The sequence below is a fragment of the Mchenga conophoros genome, linkage group LG3 (assembly GCF_057382185.1).
Source record: "Mchenga conophoros isolate Kocher_MC1m ecotype Shallow Benthic linkage group LG3, M_conophoros_male_GT1.1, whole genome shotgun sequence".
NCBI lineage: Eukaryota > Metazoa > Chordata > Actinopteri > Cichliformes > Cichlidae > Mchenga > Mchenga conophoros.
This window is the reverse complement of record NC_140528.1, coordinates 44,994,466-45,015,575: the sequence shown is the minus strand read 5'-3', so window position 1 is coordinate 45,015,575 and position 21,110 is coordinate 44,994,466. Positions and strand designations below refer to the sequence as shown.

At 44.4% G+C, this 21,110-nt stretch overlaps 1 protein-coding gene across 2 annotated transcripts; it reads right to left on the bottom strand.

The window, feature by feature from the left end:
* Positions 1 to 5,519: 5,519 nt before the first annotated feature.
* Positions 5,520 to 20,184, bottom strand: LOC146578935 (uncharacterized). Of its 2 annotated transcripts, none has more exons than XM_085259728.1 (4): positions 19,884 to 20,184; positions 16,350 to 18,835; positions 15,191 to 15,322; positions 5,520 to 8,231 (listed from the first exon to the last, which is right to left on the bottom strand). In XM_085259728.1, exons 1-4 carry the CDS (start codon positions 19,971 to 19,973, stop codon positions 6,221 to 6,223), a joined length of 4,719 nt encoding a protein of 1,572 aa, XP_085115854.1. In that variant the 5' UTR covers positions 19,974 to 20,184; the 3' UTR covers positions 5,520 to 6,220. The 2 variants fall into 2 exon arrangements, with proteins under 2 accessions (XP_085115854.1, XP_085115861.1); XM_085259735.1 differs by lacking the exon at positions 19,884 to 20,184 and adding an exon at positions 19,766 to 19,873.
* Positions 20,185 to 21,110: the final 926 nt, after the last annotated feature.

Sequence of the window (21,110 nt, the reverse complement as noted above, 5' to 3'; positions counted from 1 at the left end):
TAAAGTTTTATTTTATCTAATCTAATCTAATAACTTTAATCTCAGCCAAACCAATTTACTCACGAACAAACAAAACACTGAAAAAAGCCCAACAATAACATTTTTAGGTTGTCTAAGTGAATTATATATTACATTTAACCCGAGTAGCGAAAGTCCGCGGTGATCTGAAAATGATGTGCCGGGAGTTGTGCCGTTCTCGGCTGCATCAGTAACCCTCGAGCTCCCGGCTAGCTATCGAGCTGGTGGGTAGCAGATGCTCCGAAAACGTCGAAGCACTTTGGCAAATATGCAATATCTTGATAAAACGAGCAGATATTTGATGTTTACACAGCTACTTTCTCGCCTGAAAATATGTTAAAAGTTTATTTTGTGACCCAGAAAGATTAGTAAGAGTAATTTTAAAACTTAGTAGCGGACGCCATTGCTGGAAACTGGAGTTTGGCTGGGATATGGTGGGCCACGAAGGACACACCCGACCCATCCTTCAAATTCGGGGAAAAGGAGGACGCATTTGTCGGCCGCATTCGGAGGAGTCTATGGTCGTGTCCAAATTCATGGGCTGCATCCTCCTGAGGACCCGGCCTTTGTGGTCTACGTGGGCCGGGTCCTTAGAAGGTCGGATAGGCCGGAAGTAAACGGCCGTGAAATTGGACGGTCTAGCCTTCAGATTAGCGTCACCGCTGTCTCGGTGGAGTTTAATATACTCAGCCGTCTGCTCCCTGCTATCTAAAATATAACAGGACACTGGTGTAAATTCTCGACCGTCTCATACTTCTGTTTAATCAGTTTTCTGTTTGACGTTTAGTCAGCTGTGTAAAAACCAAGGAGGAACCCACCCGGGGGATTAATAAAGTTTTATTTTATCTAATCTAATCTAATAACTTTAATCTCAGCCAAACCGATTTACTCACGAACAAACAAAACACTGAAAAAAGCCCACTTTATGTGTGTGTGTTTATAAGTAGTTTTAAACGTTGTGATCCACAAAACAGCATAACAGTAAAAGAAGAACTGACTGCGTTACAGTCAGTGCGGGAGCAGCGGTTTCGCTCATGCGTGGTTCATTTGCAGTTTGGACGCATAGATGTGAACATCTCCTGCAGCTGGGGGAGGACTATCCTCTGCCCATGAGCGCTTTAGCACGGGTGAGGTGCCCACAGCAGCACCGCTGCTTGTCGAGAGTAAGAGCAACACGCTCTTTCACGTCAAAAAGTCGTCATAAATAAGTCTCCAATAACACCAGAAAAAGTCGCCAGACTTGTCGCTAGTCGCTTTTTAGAAAAAAAAACTCACTAAATATAGCGAGTCGCTAAGTTGGCAACACTGGCTACTGAAGCGTACGACACAGAGCGCCCTCTGCTGGCGCACCTTACATGACAGGAAATGGACATTAATAGTGTCCTTACCAAAATAAAGTGTCTTTGGGCATAAAATAAAATGGGGGGGGGGGGGGGTGACTATTTTCATGTGTTTATCTTTATCATAGTGCCACCTATGTGCAGACACCAGACAGGTTCATCCCTTTTTACGCTTGTATGATTCACTGGTTAGTGGCTTACCAAACTAAAAACATTCCTTTGAAAGTGGTTGTGTACAAGGACTGGACTGAGAATGAGTGAAAAAGCAGCCAAGGGACAGACCTTTGGAAGACCTTCAGAAAGCCTGGAGAACAACTGCTCAAGATGACTTTAAACAAAAAGAAACATGTAAAGAAACTAGGGGTGGCTCAAGACTTTTGCACAGTATCTTTCAAAACAAGACTTTACAAACTGTGAAATTGTACTTATAAAACAACTTCATATTTATGCTGTGCAAAGACATGAAATTCACTTCTGAAGAGTAGTTTTATGGGTTTTCAACAAGTAGTTTTATTTTGAAATTTAAAAAATGTAAATTCAGCGTTATGCTGCTGTCTATACTGTCTGAGGTTCATTTCAAATCTTTCACAGCACGTTTTCCAGTATGGACATGTATGCTGGAAAAGATGCTGTTTTCCACTTGTGTACTCAGCTTTTTCTTTAGGTGTTTTTGTACAGCTCATCATGTCATCTTTTCTCCTTTACACTCCTCATGTTCTTCAACTGTAGTAAGGAGTTGGCATTGATCCATCACAGTGTGTAACTGTGTGTATTTAACAGCCATTTAGTGGGACCCCAGCGGCTTTAATTAGTGTGGGAGAACCGCTGTCGCTGGCTCGGTCTCTCTCGGGGCTCATTATCCCACTTAGTGTTCTTGCTCTCTTCTAAGGGCCAGTGAAGAGGAGGACACGGAAATTGGGAGGAAGAAGGAGAAAGTGAAAGATGAGGATGTGGTGAGAAAGTGATGACATGATGAGGAAGAGGAAAAGGGGGGGGGGGGGGGGGGGGAACCACTCCTCTGGCTCCATCTGGTGGTGAGAAACATAAACTGCACTGACTTTTCTGTTACTCTTTTTTTCTTGTAAAAATGTAAATCACAGAAAAACGTTATTTTTTCTAACTTTATTAAATGATTTGATGAGACGGGCGATGAACTGTGGGGGAACTGATCCACTAGTCCTTCACAGTGAAGGGATCTGGAGGTTCTGTCACTGTTGAGTCAACTTATCCCCTTAGACTGCAGGCCGAGGTACTACCTGTATCTGCATGTGGTTATTTTCATGTCAAATAAATTGTTATTTTTAACTGAAAATTTTTTAATCATGGATTTAAGTGGAGAAATGTTCCTATGATGAGTTTCTGGGCTCAGCCTTAGAGTGAGAATAGCTCAGAGAACTGCTGCTGCTCCACATCAAAAGGAGCAAGCTGGCTAGGATGCCCTTCTGGGAGCCTCCTAGCTGATGTCCAACAAGGAGAACACCCTGAGGCAATCACAAGAGAAGCTGGGGAGACGATGGGAGATTTTCAGTATGACAATGATCCCAAACACACTGCGAGTGCAGTAAAAGCCCACCATGATACAAAAACACACAGCGGACCACTATCAGTCATGGATTTTCTGAAGCCCAGATATTACTGATGAAGTGTGGGCTCATCCTGACAGAGAACATGACAAAAGACAACATCTAATGTAGAGCTTTGAATGTCCTTCAAAAAGCCTGGAGAACTAGTCCCGCAGACTACTTCAAGGAATTACAAGAAAGATTTGCTAAGTGAGTTCCGGCTGTGTTGAAGAATAAAGGTGGTCATACCAAATATAGACTTGCAAGCTCGTTGACAAACTCTGTTTTTGCCTTATATTTTTTGTTTTTATGTTTTCCAAGAGCTACTACTCTGAAAAATAATTAATTGAAAATTAAGGAATAAATGAAATCTAAAAAGGAAAAGTTTTATGTGTTTTTATTCTCCTGTTTTCCACATTGTTGGTTTAATTGTCCTTCACTCTGATTTCCTGACTCGTTTTTATTTTCCTTTCCTTTTTGATTTTTATTCATTTTATGTTGTTGCCACCTATTCTGTTTTACTGATTTTTTAATGTCACCTTTGCATAAAATAATTAAAATTTACTCAGATGAAAGAGATCTGGAGAGGCCTCCCACCTGTTAATCATAACAATCACACAGCTTCAGATACATTTTTCCAGTATTGATAAATTCGTTTATAACGCACTAAACGTACTGTGTGTATATAATGTCTGTAAGCAGTCATTTTATATTCTTTTTCATATATATATATATATATACATATATATATATATACATATATATATATATATGGGCTTAGCAAATTCACTGGGCCACCTTTCACAAAAACCAGAGGACACAAATATGATTCCTTAATGCTTTGTAATTTCAGAATACATTACCTGGTTTACCTGTTTACCTGTTTAGACATTACAAATAACGTTTAAGTTACAAAAAAAAAAATCCCATGGTTTGGCCTGAAGTAGCACAATTACCACTTCTTTGTGTCTGTGAAGGTTCTCAGTCATCCAGGTCATCGTAGTCAAAGGAGCTTGCAAAGAAAAGCGTCTGGACTTCTTTAAGTTGCTTGAAGACGTTTCACCTCTCATCCGAGAAGCTTCTTCAGTTCTAAGGTCAAATGGTGGAGAGTCCCAGATAAGAAGGACAGACGCAACAACATTGTCATCCCCTATGTAGCCGGTGTATCAGAAAAACTCAGGAGAGTTTTCTCCAAGCATGACATCCCAGTGTATTTCAGACCCAGCAACACACTCAGACAGAAACTGGTTCACCCGAAAGACAAAACGCCAAAACACAAACTTAACAATGTGGTGTATGCTGTACAGTGCAGCGAGGAATGCTCAGACCTCTACATTGGAGAGACCAAACAGCCACTTCACAAGCGCATGGCACAACACAGAAGAGCCACCTCCACAGGACAAGACTCAGCAGTCCATCTGCATCTTAAGGATAAAGGACACTCTTTCGAGGATGCCAATGTTCACATTTTGGACAGAGAGGACAGATGGTTTGAAAGAGGAGTGAAAGAAGCCATCTATGTCCACTGTGAGCGACCATCGTTGAACAGAGGCGGGGGTTTACGACACCAACTCTCTGCCATCTATAATCCAGTTTTGAGATCCCTTCCCAGACGCCTTAATGCCCACTCACATCCTGGGCCATCTGACCTCAGGAAATCACATGATAGGGTGGGGCCAGGTTTCACAATGAGCTCACCTGAAACTCTGGCTGATTGGGACCCACACCCAGTTTCACACCTTGGCTCAGGCGATTAGAGGATCATCAGGGGGTCCTTTTGTCCCTCTGTGGGGGGTCACTCCCACTAGGTTTAAATCTGGGACTCTCCACCATTTGACCTTAGAACTGAAGAAGCTTCTCGGATGAGAGGTGAAACGTCTTCAAGTAACTTAAAGAAGTCCAGACGCTTTTCTTTGCAAGCTCCTTTGACTACCACTTCTTTGCTTTCATAATATGATGATGCAACTTTAGACCAGATGTGCACTTCCAGTCTGTTGACTGGTATAAAAAGCAAATAAAAAACAAACCCAAAACCCGATGATTCATATCCGTGAACACAAATGCACAGGCAGCTATTTGTGACTTTACCCCCCCACATTTTGCTACTTGACTGGGCCAGACCCCAAAAAACTATTTTTTTTGCTAGCTTGGGAGTTGTGGAGGGTTGAGCTAACCCTCTTCCCTACTGTTTTCATTTGGTTGTAGGAGCTGGAGTGGGCAAGTTAATGACTTGCATGTCTTTGCTACCTTTCATTGTCAGGCATGTCAGATTTCGTGTTGTTGGTTTTTTTTTTTTTTTTTTTTTTTTAAATCGTAAGTCAAATTTGTTCCATGTAAGTTCGTACTTTATGTTTAATGTGAAAATAAATGCAGCCGCCCTTTTCTACAAATCCCCTGTGGGAGAGGAGCTGGAGTGGGCAAGTTAGTGATTTGGAGGTCTGTGTTTCTTTTACTTTTCATTGTCAAACAACGCAGGAACACACCAGTGTAACCAGTTTGAAAAAAGAAAAGAAAAAAAGATCCGTTACCACGATAAGCTAATGTCACGTATTTTTAGCAATGGACCCCAGTACATAAATCCAAATTCCATTCAAATATATGATGAGTCAGAAAGCTTTAATGAGTCATTACTTCATCTGTTTTACAAGCCACTGCCAACATTGCTCATACATTTGAGTAAAAAAAGCATTTTTTTTACATTACTGTAAAAGATTTTTTTTTTAAACCAAACTTTTATTCAGATTTTTTTTTTTTGCACACAGAACATGTAAACGCACAAACATCCACTCACTTACACAAGCATGTGTCCGAGTGTCATTACCAAATTCAGTCATCATTCCCCTGAAAAGGCCAGTTTTGTTCAGGTTTACACCTTGTCTTTTACTTTTAGTCTAGAGCTACCGGTTTTGTGGACTACATGTGATTGAGAGCGCTTCACTCTGGACTCATCCTTACACTTTTTTTTTTCTTAAGCAGTTTGAACATGGGAAAAAAAACAAAAACCAACCAATTGATAGCGAGGTTTGGAGGGGGTTTCACCCGCTTGCCTCAACGATTAAAATAATAAAAGTAATACAAAAGTACATGACAGTGCTCATGTCTAAACAATCAGTTTATTGGTGCTGCCTCAGAAAACAAGTTTATTTTGAAAATCAGTCACTAGGAATGTGTTTGTACTCGAGTTAAATTCTAAATAAACAAGTTTATAAATGGTTCATGAAAAATGATGCTAAAAGTATAATGCAACAGTTTGTCCCTGACATTTATTCCGAACATTTAAATCTCTCGTTTCATCGTGTCCTACGTGGCGGAGCGTTCGTATGGATGGGTGTCAGTGGTAGAAGTGGAGTTATACTCCGAGATGATGTGATTGTCCATGTGGGGCTCAAAGTCCCTCTGAGCGTATTTTGGTGGTGGAGGCTCAGAGTCAGGGGGGAGGTTATGTTTTGAATCAGGATCAACGTGGTTGGGGGGCCGGAGAAGATTCGGGTCCATGCCGAGTTCGGACTTTCTGTGCGAGGCGTTGAATGTAATGCTGTGTTCAGAGGGAGTAGAGGAGGAGGAGAAGGCTGTGTGGTTCAAGTGTCCGTCAATCAAACAAGACGAATGCAAGTTAGCAGGTGCAACAAGACCCACCGAGAGTGGCTTTCCCTCGCAGTTCAGCACCGACGCCGTCTCCTCGCCTGTCCGTCCTCCCGAGGCCGGACTGGAGGAGTGGAAGTCAACTGGAAGCAGGTTCACGGTGGACGGCGTGGCAGCTGTTGTCAAGCCAATTAGAGTCAGATTACTGGAACAGGGGGAGTTAGGGGGTGAGACATCATTCTGAGTCCTGGAATCACTAACAGAAACGGGAAGTGATGTGTCGTGAGAGTTGACTCCTGAGTACATGCCGCTACGTGCCGGGGGACCTCCAGCAGCACTGCTGAATCGATGAAAGTCAACGGGTGATGCCCAGAAGGAGTTGTGAGTCTTATTCCTGCAGCTGGCGGAGGTAGAGTGAGCAGGAGCTGGCTTCTCTTTGGACCAGCCAGCAGCTGAGTGGAAATCAATGTCCGATGAAGAATTCACAGGATTTAAGTCGACGGGTGAGAGGATGGAAGATATTCCCATCGTGCTCTCCCTGGTGGAATGTAAAGCTGAGGAGTTTAAGGAGTAATAACGAGAAGCCGTGGGAGTCGAATCACACGCAAAAGAAGAGGAAGAGGGAGCGACAGGAGGTTTGTGACCGGAGCGATCGAAGTCAGTGGTTAGTGCTCGGACTTTAGAGAGAGCAGCTGAAACGCTGCTCATGTTGGCCGGCTTGCTGCTCAGTGCGAACGTGCTGGTCAGATGTCTCTTCAGTGCAGAAATGGGCGGGATGGACTCGCTGTCGTCAGGCAGCTTCGCGGGCGAACAGGAGTCGGTGGGATTTAAACTATGCAGAATTGGTCCGGCAGAGGTGTGATCTGAGTGGAGGTCTTTGTTAAAGATAGGGGAGCGGCGTGGACTCCCAGCATCTTTGTGTTTTAGTGGTGGCGGCGTGTTCCTGTTGTATGACCGAACCGGGCTGGCCTGTCTGAGGAGCGGAGGGGCATCCCTCCCCTCCTTCCATTGCTTGAGTTGAGATGGCGAGTTTATGGACGTAGCGTCCTGATTCTGGACTGGCTGCTCCTCAGAGAAAGTGGATTTCCAGCTGTCCTGCTGTTGATGAGCCTGACTAACGCCACACGGATCTCGGTAGCGCCTTTTTTTGGAGTCTGGGGAACAGCTGGCGTCAATGTCCAACGGGGCTTCACGTTTAGGTGCAGCGATCCTGTCCAGGTCACTTAGGATGGAGGCCAAGAGGTGGCTGTCAGAGGTTGAAGCTTCAGTATGTCTTTTATGAAGAAGATCAGTCATTACGCGGGCAGCATCCTGGTCTCCCATTGGTCGAGAGCCCACGCTCACAGAGCCCATGTTTCTGTGACTGTCGGCGTTGGGTGTCTTTGGATCTGTCGCTTTGATTGGTCCTTCTACATCAACATCCAGGTTCTCCACGTCCACCTCGTGATCGCTGTTGTCAATGGCGATCAGTCTAGCTGCCTTGGAACGGCCCGCCAGCTCTGTGTCCGACCCATCGTATCCTCGGTCCAGAATGTCAACGGGAAGCTCTCCGATTTCAGCGTCCAAAACGCCGCCCACACTGGCCGAATGCACCAATGGAAGCGGAGGAAGGTCTGAGAAGTCGACGGTCTGCTGGCTGCTGAGTGGGCTGCTGCTGATACTGCCGCTATTTTTGTTGTTGGCGTCGTCGTGGGTGCTGTCGCTGTCCAGGGTGATGATGACCGGAGAGCTGACAGAGAGAAAGACAAAGAAATAAAATCAGAAATAAATAACAGCAACAACCCTCATCACTTGAGTCTTCTGTGATCAATAATGGTGTTCTTCTACAAAGGGATCAATACATAGATCAATCCCACCTGAAGTACATATTGTGGTAAAAATCTTAACGTTATCCAGCCATCCATTCGCTTCCGCTTCTCCTTTTCAGGGTCGTGGGGGGCGCTGGAGCCTATCCCAGCTGTCATAGGGCGAGAGGCGGGGTACACCATGGACAGGTCGCCAGTCTGTCGCAGGGTTAACACACAGGGACAGACAACCATTCGCACTCACATTCACTCGCACATTCACAGCTAGTGGCAATTTGAATTATCCAATTAACCTATCCCCACAAGCTGCATGTCTTTGAACGGTGGGAGGAAGCCGGAGTACCCGGAGGGAACCCACACAAACACGGGGAGAACATGCAAACGCCACACAGAAAGACCCCGGCCTGATGGTGGAATTGAACTCAAGACCTTGCTGTGCGGCAACAGTGCTAACCACCGTGCTGCCTATCTTAACGTTATTAAAGATTTTATTCAGCATTTGTGAGCATTTATAGCCTTATTAGTGCAGAAGATACCCACATGACATTTGTTGGACTGGTGAACACATTTTAACTCTGCAGTAAGCACAAAACTGAGTTGGTGTCAATTTTTAGCAGAGGTTAAAACTGCTTTTTTTTCCTGGAAATTTTTACTGTACTTACGGAGCTTACAAATAATACATATTTAATCCTGTAATGTGTATCGTATCTGTGAAAAACCCAAATAAAACTTTTAAGAAACCATCTGCACAAATAGCAAAAATTATTCATTTAAATTAAAATTTGTATCTGCAAAATGATATTTATTTTCCTTTTTTCTTCCTAGTAAAAGGTTCAACAAACAGGTTTTTTTTGGCATTTATTTAATTGTTCAGGCTTTACAAGGTGAAAAACCTCAAATTTGGACGTTTTATTTGGGGAAATTGTAAAGTTCAGCCATTTCTTTTGTTATTAACCTCGTAGGACCTGCCGTCCACATATGTGGACATCACATTTTGGGTTATTTAGACTAAAATACTCAATTTTGCTCTACATGGGCCTGATATCCACTTACGAGGACATTATACTGCCACTGTTCTATCAAAATTTGAAACGAATGTCCTCATATGTGGCTCTTATTTTTCTTAAAAACAAAAATAAGGTTAAAAAAAAAAAAAACTTTGTTTTTACATTCATCAGGCCCCAATATGCCCAAATATCAAAGAAAAATTAAAATGCATGTCGTGGAAGAGTTCGGGTCTTAGGAGGTTAAAGTAACGTTTTGAACAAAAAAGTAGATTCTACTCATAATGTTTGCATCACCAGAAACAAAAATGAAATTGGACAAGAAAATTGCAGTCTCTGCACCTACGTGAATGTTCCCCGCAGATGGCTATAATCAAGCTTTTCTGCAGACACAGTGTCTGAAGGTTAATAATGAAACAAAAGATGGAAGCTCTGCCAATAAAATTTTAAGTCAAACAGGCAGATTTCCTCAGGAAGGCAACAGAAGTGGAGCCATCATCAGAGATGGATGAACTCTCTAAACACAAAGGAAAGGAGTTTCAATGCTTCCTTACTTGCCTCATTTAGCAGAGGATACATTGAAGCATCATTCATGAAAGGAAAAGAGATAATGACATCACAAAATTCCCTGAGACAAACAAAATACCTGCTAAGTGTTAGATGATATTAATGTTTACCATCCGTTACACGCTACAACCTGATGTTGACCCTTAAACAGCTGAACTCTGAACGCCACGCTGCTGCAACCTTAAAAATTACCGTATTTTTCAGACCATGAGGCGCATTAAGGGAAACAAAACAGTCAGATAACTTAAACTTTACTCAACTCATTCTTCTTGCCTTGTCTACTTCCGTACCATTGATTCATTAATGTTGAATTCTCTCGCAGCTGCTCTATTCCCATGTTGTTGCAGTATATTAATGACCCAAATACATGAATGTACTATTGCTGTGTGATTTATTACTATTACTGAAGGTTACTCGCCATACCAATACCAACTAGATATTTAAATCTTAATATAAATGAGTAACAGTAGAGTGGACATTAGGTAAGACTGCACTTTTTGCAGCAATCTTGTATAGAAAACTATTCCACGCGTATATAAAACAGGTCTGTGGCTCCGAACCGTAGTAAAGGGACCTCTGACTAATACGCCAGGTTCCGTGTTGAGCTTGTAGCCGAAAACTAGCTTTACTTTGTTGTCTGCGTCAACTTTGCTAGCGAGAGACAGAGAGAGGCGTTGAAACGCTACTCCACTGGAACTTATTGTTTCACATGAACACCGTGTACAGTCAAGTCTTAATAGCTTACTTACAACTGGACTTGTCAGGCACTCTTTTTGGCTGCAGTGGTCATTATTATATTTACATGCTTCCAGCTCCCGTTTCTGCTCGGTGACAACTTGTACTTTTCAACTCTCCTTTTTTGCACACAACAGGTATGGCAGTCCATTCTCCCTGCAGCATGGACTAAACTGCCCATGAGGCTACATTCTTTAGGGCTATGCCTGTAACACTCTGCCTATTGCCTTGATATAAAATTTTTAGAGTAATAATTTTCGCAAGTAGAGGTGACATGGGCCGTGAGATTGAGACACAGGCATTAGAGCCTGCTAATGCGTGTTTTGTTCGGGTTTCCATCCATGCCATGCCAGCCATGTTTTTTCGCACACAATGCATTCTGGGACGAGGACGTGTATTGGTTGTCGGCAGTTTTCCATCGGTGCTTTCGTTCAGCTAACCTGTTTTGTTTTTTAAAGTGTAACAACAGTTTTAATTAACTTGCCTATTAGTGACCTGGTTACGACTTGGTAGACCAGCACTATCTGGTCTTTGAGTCTGACGTTATTAGCCATGTCTGGGCCCAAACTCAAATGATCACTGCAGCATTACTGAGAGTTGAAAAACTGTCTAAATTTGCTCATCTGTAATAAAATGATCAGCGTTCTGCTCTGCCAGGTGTAACAATTAAGTTTAACATCCAGGCATCCATGAAAACGGAATTTACGTTAACTGAGTTAGAAGTTAGCAGGCAATTAGTTTGCTAGCTTCCATCTAAATATAATATACCATGTTCTGACCGAGAGATTTATTTAACAAATTAAAACGTACAGCTCTGCTATCACTTCCAACATAAATGACAACAGGAAACTAAACAGCAGTGACTTTTGTAGGGTTACTGAAGTTGGGCTAATGATAATGATGTGCTACGTGATCGCTAGCGCGACAAGCTATGTTAGCATAATATAAACAGTAAAGCTGGAGGACGAACGCTAACGAACAGAGGACTTATGTTTGCAAAGTTTGGTGTAAATGTTACAGAGCTGCGGTGATGTCACCGTTTGCAGGTCCTTAAACTTAGACTGCGTTACTGGATATAATGCCTGTGTTACAACTGTTGCAGTATAATACTGCTGCTGCTGGCACTTTGTTGGAATTGGACGTCATCACTAACATTGCAGGGTGGAAATCCCGTCAAGTCTGACGTCACTAGCCGTGTCTGGGTCTAAACTCCGCTGCAGGTCCATATATCAAACGATCACTATGGCATTACTGAGAGTAGAAAAACTGTCCAAAGTCTTTCATATTTAATAAAATGATCAGCGTTCTGCTCTACCAGGTGTTTAACAATTGAGTTAATTGAGTTTAACATCCAGGCATCCATGAAAACGGAATTTATAACATTTAACGGAGTTAGAAGTTAGCAGGAAGTTAGCTCGCTAGCTTCTATCTAAATACAATATAGCATGTCCTGACTGCGGGGTTTTGGAAACAAATTAAAACGTACAGCTCTGCTATCACTTCCAGCATAAATGAAGACAGAAAACTAAACTGCAGTGACGTTTGTAGGGTTACTGAAGTTGGGCTAGCTGGTATATAATGATGTGCTACGTGACCGCTAGCGACACAGCTATGTTAGCATAATATAAACAAGCTAACTTTTTTTCTCACTGGATAAAAGTTACCGTGAGTGTTCTCGGTGGTCAGGAACAAATGTAATCGCATGGCAGGATGCTGTAAAAGGACCAAACTTTAGCCAGGAGAACAACTGAGATAATCCATCCACAATACGAGGTTAGTCATTCTTATACTGCTGCATGGGCTGGGCTGTAGTTACATCCTAAGGTTTTAAAAACTGAGCTTAAATAAATGATTAGCGGTAATAAAAGCCGAGGGAGGTCAACAGTGATCACTGACTGTTTTAGGAGCTTTTCTTAAATATGTTACGACTGTGACCGTAATTGTGTGTGGATTTGAGTGTCTAGGTGCTCCTCCGGGATTGACGATTTGGCGTTGGTAATGTGTTGTTTTTGCGTGACTGTTATGTGTTTCCTACTTTACTTTGAAAGTCTGTGTATCTTAGTGTGTTCAGTTTACGTTTCCCTGTCTCGTCAGTTCTGATTTGCCCCAGCTGTGTTTCCCTCCTGTTGTCCATTCCCTGATTGTTCCCTCCATGTATTTAAGCCCTGTGTGTCAGTTGATCAGGGTCGCGATCTTCTTCCCCCCCGTTGTAAATAGTTTGGCGCCTTGCGTTGTGATGTAAATAAATATCATTTTGCTTTAAAGAAAATAGTGGTCGTTTTGGGATGATTTTTGTGGAAACCCGTATTAGTTTTTTTTCTCGTGTGTTTTTACCTTATTTTTATTTTCTTTATTTTTATTTTCCTGCGTTGCACCCCGGTTGCCTAGGCCGGGGTGTAACAAATAGAAGAAAATACTTAACATTAAACATGTTAGCAACACAAAAGCCATATTAAACGCAGACTACTTTAGGCCCGGAAGTAGGATTCATCACGTCATCACTTAACGACTGGATAGACAGGTGAAACACGATATATCATGTTCTGACTGAGAGATTTCTGGAAAAAAAAAAAAAAAAAAAAACGTAAACGTACAGCTCTGTTATCACTTCCAACATAAATGAAGACAGAAAACTAAACAGCAGTGACGTTTGTAGGGTTACTGAAGTTGGGCTAGCTGGTATATAATGATGTGCTACATGCCGCTAGCGACACAGCTCATGGCAGGATGCTGTAAACGAACCAAACATCAGGAGAACCACCAAGATAATCCATCCACAATACGAGGTTAGTCATTAATATACTGCTGCATGGGCTGGTCTGTAGTTACATCGTAAGGGTTTAAAAACTGAGCTTTAAAATGATTAGCGGTAATAAAAACCACGAGAAGCCGACAGTGATCACTGACTGTTTTTAGGGGCTTGTTGAGATTAAATCGAACAAGATACAAAACATTAAAACATGTTAAAAACACAACAGTCTTATTAAATGCAGACAACTTTGGGCCTGGAAGCACGATTTATCATGTTATCACTTAAAGACTGCCCAAAGAACATCTGGATTAAGACAAACGGCTTAAAAAAGTTTTGGTACTTTACAACAAACCTTCTCAGTCGCCTTTGCCATTGGCAAGCAGTAGCCGCATAGACACCAGTAGTTTTCCCTCACTCTCTCGTCCTCGTGTGACGGATTGTTTTCATCTTCATCTAAACTAAGTACTTGTTGACTATTTTCATTCGCTCTCTCGGTTTGATCTGGTTCAAACTGGAAAGGTTGAACAGAAGCCATTTCCAGTGCACTGCTAACTGTGAACTCGATGCGGTGCAACCATATGACGTCACTACCCAGAGTGTATTGAGAAGTAAATAACAATGGCGGCCTACTGGTAAATGGTTTTATATAAAATGTGTTTAAAAGGAAAACATTTGGCGTATTTTAATACCACATGTGTTATTGAAAGCACAGTACATATTTTAACGCAAACATGTCTTGATAGCCGGGGTTCCCTTTAAAAGAAGACGCAGTGCAGCAGATCACTTTTGGACTAACAAAGAAAGTAATGTCTTGATGCATTCTCAATCATCCAGGAAAGTAAATCTCCAAAAGCTGATTCTGTTCATCTGGATGTAGCGTTTTGTGGGAGAAAGGTTTCGTCACTCATCAAAGTGACTTCTTCAGTCTCAGCTGACTGCAGGTTTCCCCAAATCTTATAAACCAGGGGTGGGCAACTCCAGGCCTCGAGGGCCGGTGTCCCTGTAGGTTTTAGATGTGTCCTTGAACCAACACAGCTGATTTAAATGGCTAAATTACATCCTGCAGTTCTCCAGAGGCCGGGTAACGAACTAATCATGTGATTCAGGTGTGTTGACCCAGGGTGAGATCTAAAACCTGCAGGACACCGGCCCTCAGGGCCTAGAATTGCCCACCCCTGTTATAAATAGTACATTTGCATAATGACTGAAACCAGCCCACTGAAGGAACAATGGGCTGGGAGGTCAGTTCCTTAATCTTAATTATGCAAATTGTCATGACCATTGATCAACAACCACTGACCAAAACCCACTGATCAATGGCCATGAGTACCATTCACAGAGAGTTGGGGAATGGCTGCAATCACAGCATTGTAAGATGGCGAAAGATGTACCCTTAGGCCCCCTCCTCGAAAGAAAGTAATATATCCTAAACAAACCAGAGAAATACAGGCAGAAAAATCCACCTTTAGGCTGGAAATGTAGCAGCAGAAATGTAGCAGCCTGTAATTTCTAAATAGCATTTCTGTTCCCCGTCTGTGAGCAAAGTGTGATGCAGGGATTGACAAAGACTTGTAGAGTGGATGTGTAACATCTCACATTCAAAAACTGATATCACCTGTGCAAACGGTACACCTGATAATGATCAACAGAAGTGTTTCATCACTGTGTTCATTTAAAATAACTGATTTCACAGTTAATCAGGTGACGACCACTTCGCTTCGTCTCAGACTCTTCTTTACGTGTTAATTACTGTCAGCTGTATGAATTTGTGTAACGTGCTAAAACAAACCTTTTTTTCCCCTCCCAGCAGTGTGACACCTCGTACCTGCTCTGCTGAGCCTTGCGATGACGTTTCCGGCGCCGTTTGTGGGCAGGAGGCTGCGCCCCGTCGGCGGTGATGGTGCCCTCGTAGATGATCTCCACGCTGGGGCTGCGGTCTTGTCTGGACCTCCGGCTGCTGCAGAGGGAGAGCATGGAGTGAGCAACTTCTAGAAACGTCATTAAAACACCTGAACCACAGGAAGCTATTGAGAGGTCTTCCTCATCTGTTGAGCTGAGCACTTCACACAACAGCTGGTGAGATGTTTCAGCTGACAGTTTTAGAGTCAGGAAAGCAACTCTAAAAAAAGAAATCAACAGTAAGAGGAGAAACAACACGCGAACATGAAGCCTTTTCATTGCTGAAAAGAAAATCCCAAACATTAATATTAGACTGAGGTTCATTTAAACTTAAGAAAATACAACAAAACTGTGTCTGTTTCCAGAATAAAGAGGAATACGTTAATGCTGATCTCTCGTGGTAAAGGATTCATTTTTCGTGCATCGTCCCCTGAATAAAGAGCTGCAGCTTAGTGATTAACCAAAGATAATCATTTTCAAAACCTAAACACTTGCTGCTTCTGTTTACCTATCAATCAGATCTAGCTAGAAGCAGCCATCACATCAAAATGTATAAACAATGTTGCTAGGCACCACTGGCCTGCGGGAACGCTTTTACATGAATATTTATGGGTTCAAAATCACATCCCCTGTGGGGAATTCATTTACATGATTTTGAAAATCACAAGAGGTCAAAACGATGAGAACCAACAGGTAACATCCCAGGTAGGAAATGTTTCTTAGTTTCACCGTACAACCAGTGACATCATGTCTGCTTGTGCAAGTCGCGCTTTGTGGTAGCTTCAGTCGGCAAAATAAATGTGTCAAATTACCGAAAAACTTAGTAGCTCAAGTTTTTCACTCAAAGCACTGTCCTGTGATTTTAAAACAACCTTTTTGTCAATTTGAAGAAAATCAGAGTGCCTTATGGTCCGAAAAATACGGTACAAGTCAAATGAAACCCAAATCAGAGGTGAGGGTGGTGGGTGAAACCGGCTTATCCTGCAAATCAAAATTTGTCAAAAACAGTCAATAATAGACCACTGATAATTTACACTCTTCTGGAAAGTCTAATAATAATAATAATAAATCCAGTGGCCTCTTACCTCTCGCCACCGTAGCCACTGCTCGCCCGCCTGTGCCTCTCCCTTCTCCTTCCTCTGTCTCGCTCCTTCCTCTTCCTCCTCTCTTTCCTCTTCTCCTTGCGAATACCGCCACTGCCGCTCGGCCTCCATGTGGGATCCTTGACATTGTTGTCCAGGTGGCGGCTCTTGCATTTCCTTTTCCCGCCGGGTTTTTCTCCGTGATGAGCGCTGTCGCTGGGGGACAGCGTGGGCGTCGGTGGCGTCCGCGGTGGTGGTGGGGGAGGACGTGGTGAGGACGAGGAGAGGGATGGTGAAGAGGCAGAGGAGGTGAGAGGGGACACCTGGGCGCAGGGGTACTCCCAGCTGGAGTCCGGCGGGCTGGGCGACGGCGGGGAGCTGGAGTCAGCGCTGGAGTCAAACGGAGGCGAGGAGCGGTGCCGCATCATGGCGGGATAAATGGAGCGATTTGGGTTGAACAGAGTGCCACTTTTCCTGTGCTGATTGCTGCTGCGTTCTTGCCTTCTCTTCCTCCTCTTCTCTCTTGCTGCCTCACTGGTGGACTTCCTGTCTCTCCAGCTCCCCATCTCCTGCTGCCGCTCAGTCTCTCCAGGCGTCGCCGGGCTGAGCGTGCACACAGAGCTCCTGCTCCGACCAGAGCTCCCTGACCATGAGCGTGCACGTGAGCGCTGTCCTGCCACCTCGCCAATTTTCTGCCCCTTGTCCTGCTCCTCTCTGTAAGTACCTGATGTGGAGGGAGGGATCGCTGGTAGGTAAGAGAGGGGAGGTGTTGCAGAGGGGGGAGGAGGAGCCTCCTCCTCTTTCTTCTTCTCTACCTCCTCTTCTTCTGTGTCAGAGGAGAGCTGCACCAACTCTGGCGTCCGTTCTGCAATCGGCTTCTTGTACCCAACGATGAGACACTCATCCTCTTCTCCCTGCCTTTCTCCTCCATCCTGATTGGCTGCCTCCGGCAGGGCAGGACTGAACGAAGATGAAGGCTCGGCGGTGGAGTAGGAGGGGCCTGGGGTTTCATCGTCCCAACCCGAAAGGCTAAGGACACTCGCTGTTTGGATGGGGTCATCTTGAGCTCCCACCTCCCTCCCCAGCCTCTCCTCGGACCCTCCCCCTGCCCCCCTCTCTTCATCCTCCCCCTCGGAGATGGCAATGACAGAGCTGCCATCGGACGAGCTGCTCATCCCATCCAGTTCCACTGCAGCGTCCGGTGGCTCGTACACCGCCTGCAGGTCATAGTTCTCCAGGCTGAGCGACGAGCGGGCGAAGCTGATGAGCTCATGCAGGAAGTGCTCAGTGCGTGCCAGCAAGAATGGCCGCAACTCTTCTTCTATGTTGGGTGTATTCTCCAGGCCGTGGCGGGCGAGCCTTGCCATGATGATGCGCTGAACGATGTCAACCAACGAGGTGTGCGAGCCATACAGCACCGTGAGCTCCCTCCGCAGCCAGGGGCGGAGCCTGTTCAAGTGGGCAGGGTTCCGACGGAAGCTATCTGCCGTGATGTCACGCTGTCCCTCGTTGCCGTGTACTCCGGCAACCCCACGGACCCGAATGCCACAGCGATAGAGGCCACGGCGAAAAGCCACCGTCTCTCTCTCCCTAAGTCGACGCACGGTTCCACCTTCACGCTGCAAACGCTGCCTTGCCGCTAAGCGAGTCATCAGTCGCCGTGATGCCCGGTCATTGGGGGCAATGGGTGCCACTGCCCCTCCAAGGCCTGTTAGTCCTTCAAATATCACACCGCGCTCCACCAAATCAGCACCTCCTCTTATCCTCTGTTCCTCCCCATCCTCACTGTCCTCAGCAACGACTGGAGGGTGAGGAAGAGGAGGGAGTGGAAGGGGAGGGGAATCGAGGTACCACTCCCAACTCCCTGCCCTCTCCTCCGCCCTTCTGGCCCCTCTCTCCCTCCGCCGCCTCCTTGTTGTTGTCTCGCCAGCCTCTGACACCCGGTGCCGCCTCAGCATTAGCCTCATTTGATGGCTGCTTCTTGCAGCTGATGCCATCGCTGCCACCATTGCCACAGTAGCGGCCACGCTGCTGCTGGGGGGCGCTGAGCGTAGCGTATATTCCTTGAAGTCATCCTCAGCTTGGTTCCGGTAAAAGATTGAAGCAAAGGGCTGCTTGCAAAGCGGACACTCTGGCTTTTTGTGAGACCACTCCTGGATGCACGGGAAGCAGAAGCGGTGCTTGCAGCGGTCCAGGAATGCCAAGTTGTTGAAACGGTCCAGGCAGATGGGGCACTTGGAGTCAGGCGACGCCTCCTCTGCTGCCATCAGATGGGGGCGTGCTGACGTTGAGGCGGAGGACGCGGGTGGAGACAAGGACGAGGAGGATGTGGCCGCAGTAGAAGATCTGCTAGCGTTTTTCCTCCTGCTGCCACTCTCTCGACTCTTCTGCTCTTCATCTTCCTCCAGCGCAGCACCACGTCCTGCAGCACCTGCGGCTGCATTGTCACGGCGGCGAACGCGCAGCTTCATTCGCGTCGGTGCCATCACCTGAAAACAAACAACGCAGGAAGAAATGTGTCCTTATTCAGCTTTCAGGATTCAGAACTGTTGAGTACAGGTGAAATGACACCGGCTGAGAACAAAAACAAAGTCCTGGATTACAAATTAATCAGGTCACATGGCTCCCCAGTGCTTCACTTTGATCTAAAAACACAGGAAAGCTGTGGCACCAACACAGCTAGCAGCTACTGCTTCTTTGTCACTCTTTAAATTTCGCTACCCATTTGACTTTCTGCTTTTATATTTGACTTTTTATTGAAAAATAACTTAACTGTAAATCAAAGCCCCTCTTGTGGTGCTGTTCTTTATAGATTTATACTTCACTGATGCTCCTTGTAGCCACTATGTTAGCGTGCTAACACTGACTAACTGAAGCTCACAGTCAGGATTGAACACTGCGGTAAACACTTTGCACCTGTCAGAGCCTCTGTTTGTTTAAATCATCCGTCTGTTTAACCCTCCGTCTGTGGAAACCCTTCACACAGTTGTGTTAATATTAACACTGATTATTATTCTAATTATTCACCCAATTACCGACACGGAAGGACTCCCCTGAGTTTGTTAGCCTGCTAACACACCAGCTAGCTGTTACCTAAGCCTTCCATTTTGTTTAATTCTATCAATTCTATAAAGACCTTTAATTTTGCAAAGATTATTCGCGAAAAATCTAATTGTTTAAATTAAATATGTTTTTTTGTTTAAAGATTTTCAAGCTAGGGATGCTCATCGTTGCTTAAAAACCCTACATGCTATCTCTGGCTAACAGAAGCTCCCTGCCTGTTAGCATTTAGCCCACATTTGTTATTTTCTACGGTCATTATAAAAATCTGCGTTTAATTACTTGGCTTTACTCTTTAATTCTTTCTCCATAACAACAATGATGTTTTAAAACATTATATTGTTTATTTTATTACTTACAACATATTCTAGCAGGACCGATGCCGAGGTTGCTACCAGACCAACATGCTAACCAAAGCTAGCCGGGTTCAAACAAACGGCTTCCCCCAGCCTGTTAGCATGCCTGTTAGCTTCGTACCTGAGCTGAGGAAGCAGCAGGCTCCGCGGGTTGCTCCTCATCCGGATTCTTTCTCCTCCTCCGGGTCGAGCTCCGCGCTTTCAGCGGCATCCGCCGTCACCGAGCTCAGCGATGGCCCCGGACACACACTGTATCGATCCGTTTAGAAACCGACTGCTGTGAGAAACACACACATCTGCCTGTCACTGTCCTCAGAAGCGACGCTCCTCACAGCTGGAACGAGAAAAACGCCGCGATGGATGATGGGAAATACAATGACAGTCGAGTTTTCTTCGTCTTCTTCTGTGGTCAGCCCCCACAATCAGTTTATCACTGCCACCTAGTTGGGTGGGGTGATGGTACGAGGATTCTGAATGCAATCTGCAGCACAGGGTGTGAGGGACAGCACGGGGGGATCTATGGGCTCAAATATTTTGCACTTGTAAATAAGGATTTGTATGTGTGTAAAAAAAGATTTGTATGTGTAAAAAGAATTTGTGTGTGTGTAAAAAAGATTTGTATGTGTAAAAAGAATTTGTGTGTGCTTAAAAAAGATTTGTGTGTGGACTTAGCCAAAAAATACGTGAGATAGTCTGCACTCAAGTTTCAAGTTACAAGTACGAATTGTGACCCTATTTTTCTTCCTTTCATCTGATTGGCCAATGTCATGTCAATCAGAGAACACATGGGTTTGGCTTTTTTACACACACACAAATTCTTTTTACACATACAAATCTTTTTTACACACACACACAAATTCTTTTTTACACATACAAATCCTGATTTACAAGTACAAAATATTTATGACCACAATTTGAGCCCATAGGGGATCGCAAGATCGTTTCCATGATTAGAAAAATTACTTCAGAGCAAGAGAAGAAGACTCTCCGGGGAGTAGGCATATTATCCCACTTGGGTTAGAGAGGATCAAGGCTGAGATTGTGCATGTGTGCAGGAAGGATAGTGGATGTATTGGAAAAAAGAATGTTGATAAGTGCAATCTAGATGACTTGTATACCCCCAGTCTATATTTGAAATCAACTGTAGAACTACTGTAGTGCTGATCTTTAGCCTAAATTTAAGATGTTTAACAACAACTATTCATGAGTTTCAGTCATTTCTTACACAGCCCCTGAATTCTCAGTAAAGTAGTTTGCACACTAACAAGCATTTCCCTGAATCTGATCTCTGTTCATGGGGACAGAGGCCAATATTAGGCTGCAAAAAGAAAGAAAAAGAAGGTCCTTT